This window comes from Salmo salar, unplaced genomic scaffold (assembly GCF_905237065.1).
Source record: "Salmo salar unplaced genomic scaffold, Ssal_v3.1, whole genome shotgun sequence".
Lineage (NCBI taxonomy): Eukaryota > Metazoa > Chordata > Actinopteri > Salmoniformes > Salmonidae > Salmo > Salmo salar.
The window spans coordinates 183,835-187,500 of record NW_025549926.1 but is presented as its reverse complement, the minus strand read 5'-3'; the positions used below and the strand labels follow the sequence as shown (position 1 = coordinate 187,500).

The window sequence follows — 3,666 nt, the reverse complement described above, 5'->3', positions numbered from 1 at the left end:
AAAGGAAAACAGGGCTGCCTAAGTATGGCTCCCAATCAGAGACAACGATATACAGCTGTCCCTGATTGAGAGCCATACCAGGCCAAAAACAAAGAAATACAAAAACATAGAAAAAAGGACATAGAATGCCCACCCTAGTCACACCCTGGCCTTAACCAAAATAGAGAATAAAAACCCTCTCTATGGCCAGGGCGTGACATTTAGGATATCTAGAAACATCAAGAAACACATATAATGTTTCAAACATGAACATTTGAGTATCTATGTATTAGAACCCAACCTACAGGGTCCAAAGACTGATCCCATTTATCCACGCTGTGGTTCAGGAGTAGCAGAGACATGGAGGGGTCTATGTACCAAAGACTGATCCCATTTATCCATGCTGTGGTTCAGGAGTAGCAGAGACATGGAGGGGTCTATGTACCAAAGACTGATCCCATTTATCCATGCTGTGGTTCAGGAGTAGCTGAGACATGGAGGGGTCTATGTACCAAAGACTGATCCCATTTATCCATGCTGTGGTTCAGGAGTAGCAGAGACATGGAGGGGTCTATGTACCAAAGACTGATCCCATTTATCCATGCTGTGGTTCAGGAGTAGCAGAGACATGGAGGGGTCTATGTACCAAAGACTGATCCCATTTATCCATGCTGTGGTTCAGGAGTAGCAGAGACATGGAGGGGTCTATGTACCAAAGACTGATCCCATTTATCCATGCTGTGGTTCAGGAGTAGCAGAGACATGGAGGGGTCTATGTACCAAAGACTGATCCCATTTATCCATGCTGTGGTTCAGGAGTAGCAGAGACATGGAGGGGTCTATGTACCAAAGACTGATCCCATTTATCCATGCTGTGGTTCAGGAGTAGCTGAGACATGGAGGGGTCTATGTACCAAAGACTGATCCCATTTATCCATGCTGTGGTTCAGGAGTAGCTGAGACATGGAGGGGTCTATGTACCAAAGACTGATCCCATTTATCCATGCTGTGGTTCAGGAGTAGCTGAGACATGGAGGGGTCTATGTACCAAAGACTGATCCCATTTATCCATGCTGTGGTTCAGGAGTAGCTGAGACATGGAGGGGTCCATGTACCAAAGACTGATCCCATTTATCCATGCTGTGGTTCAGGAGTAGCTGAGACATGGAGGGGTCTATGTACCAAAGACTGATCCCATTTATCCATGCTGTGGTTCAGGAGTAGCTGAGACATGGAGGGGTCTATGTACCAAAGACTGATCCCATTTATCCATGCTGTGGTTCAGGAGTAGCTGAGACATGGAGGGGTCTATGTACCAAAGACTGATCCCATTTATCCATGCTGTGGTTCAGGAGTAGCTGAGACATGGAGGGGTCTATGTACCAAAGACTGATCCCATTTATCCATGCTGTGGTTCAGGAGTAGCAGAGACATGGAGGGGTCTATGTACCAAAGACTGATCCCATTTATACACGCTGTGGTTCAGGAGTAGCAGGGATTAAAACAATAAAAACATGTATTCTACCTTTATTTAACCAGGTAGGCCAGTTGAGAACAAGTCCTTTATTTAACCAGGTAGGCCAGTTGAGAACAAGTCCTTTATTTAACCAGGTAGGCCAGTTGAGAACAAGTCCTTTATTTAACCAGGTAGGCTAGTTGAGAACAAGTCCTTTATTTAACCAGGTAGGCTAGTTGAGCACAAGTTCTCATTTACAACTGCGACCTGGCCAAGATAAAGCAAAGCAGTTCGACAACATACAACAACACAGAGTTACACATGGAGTAAAACAAACATACAGTCAATAATACAGTAGAACCAAAGAAAATAAAAAGTCTATATACAGTGAGTGGAAATGAGGTAAGTTAAGGCAATAAATAGGCCATAGTGGCGAAGTAATTACAATAAATAGCAATTAAACACTGGAATGGTAGATGTGCAGAAGATGAATGTGCAAGTAGAGATACTGGGGTGCAAAGGAGCAGGATAAATAAATAAATACAGTATGGGGATGAGGTAGTTGGATGGGCTGTTTACAGATGGGCTATGTACAGGTGCAGTGATCTGTGATTTGCCCACATTAGTCCAGATTCACCATTTAATGTGTGTAAATCACAGATCACTGCACCTGTACATAGCCCATCTGTAAACAGCCCATCTACCTACCTCATCCCCCATACTGTGTGATCTGAAGCGTGTCTGATGAGGTCTCTCTCCCTGCAGGACTTCCAGAGGAGTGTGCTAGAAGAGGAGATGTCCCTCCAGACAGACTCTGAGTCCAGCCAAGCCCTGGACCAGCTGCTTACCAGGATCTAGACAACATAGATCTGCAGGAAAGACCCACTTCACAACCAACCTGTCCCTTCTAATCAGTATAGATCTATAGTCATCTCTCTCCACTAACACCTGTCTGCTGTTCAGTCTACAGAGTGATCTAGTCTGTATAGATCTATAGTCATCTCTCTCCACTAACACCTGTCTGCTGTTCAGTCTACAGAGTGATCTAGTCTGTATAGATCTATAGTCATCTCTCTCCAGCTGTCTGCTGTTCAGTCTACAGAGTGATCTAGTCTGTATAGATCTATAGTCATCTCTCTCCACTAACACCTGTCTGCTGTTCAGTCTACAGAGTGATCTAGTCTGTATAGATCTATAGTCATCTCTCTCCAGCTGTCTGCTGTTCAGTCTACAGAGTGATCTAGTCTGTATAGATCTATAGTCATCTCTCTCCAGCTGTCTGCTGTTCAGTCTACAGAGTGATCTAGTCTGTATAGATCTATAGTCATCTCTCTCCAGCTGTCTGCTGTTCAGTCTACAGAGTGATCTAGTCTGTATAGATCTATAGTCATCTCTCTCCAGCGGTTCTAATTATTGTGATGTAATGAATAGTGTGTTAAACTACGCAGACGTCCTCTATTTTCGACTGAACGGCTGCTACTGAAACTGCTCCAACAAACCAGACAGGGAATCCACATAGTTAGAAACCAGCAGAGTAGAAACCAGCAGAGTAGAAACCAGCAGAGCAGAAACCAGCAGAGCAGAAACCAGCAGAGTAGAAACCAGCTGAGTAGAAACCAGCAGAGTAGAAACCAGCAGAGTAGAAACCAGCAGAGTAGAAACCAGCAGAGCAGAAACCAGCAGAGTAGAAACCAGCAGAGTAGAAACCAGCAGAGTAGAAACCAGCAGAGCAGAAACCAGCAGAGTAGAAACCAGCAGAGCAGAAACCAGCAGAGCAGAAACCAGCAGAGCAGAAACCAGCAGAGCAGAAACCAGCAGAGCAGAAACCAGCAGAGTAGAAACCAGCAGAGTAGAAACCAGAAGAGTAGAAACCAGCAGAGTAGAAACCAGCAGAGCAGAAACCAGCAGAGCAGAAACCAGCTGAATCTCCTCAAAGTTATAAACCAGCTGAATAGAAACAAGCTGAATCTCCTCCCCCTTAATAATATGAGCTGTATTAATAATATGAGCTGTATTAATAATAGGAGCTGTATTAATAATAGGAGCTGTATTAATAATATGGGCTGTATTAATAATATGAGCTGTATTAATAATAGGAGCTGTATGAGCTGTATTAATAATATGAGCTGTATTAATAATAGGAGCTGTATTAATAATAGGAGCTGTATTAATAATATGAGTTGTATTAATAATAGGAGCTGTATTAATAATATAAGCTGTATTAATAATAG

At 43.4% G+C, this 3,666-nt stretch overlaps 1 protein-coding gene across 1 annotated transcript in view; it reads left to right on the top strand.

Moving 5' to 3' along the window:
- The window catches only part of LOC106593446 (golgin subfamily A member 6-like protein 22), a 16,147-nt gene extending 13,421 nt beyond the window's left edge, over window positions 1-2,726 (top strand). Inside the window, exon 5 of the mRNA XM_045713589.1 lies at window positions 2,201-2,726. Within this exon, the coding sequence (XP_045569545.1) occupies window positions 2,201-2,293 (93 nt within the window). The 3' untranslated portion in view covers window positions 2,294-2,726. The remainder of the gene's footprint in view (window positions 1-2,200) is intronic.
- Window positions 2,727-3,666: the final 940 nt, after the last annotated feature.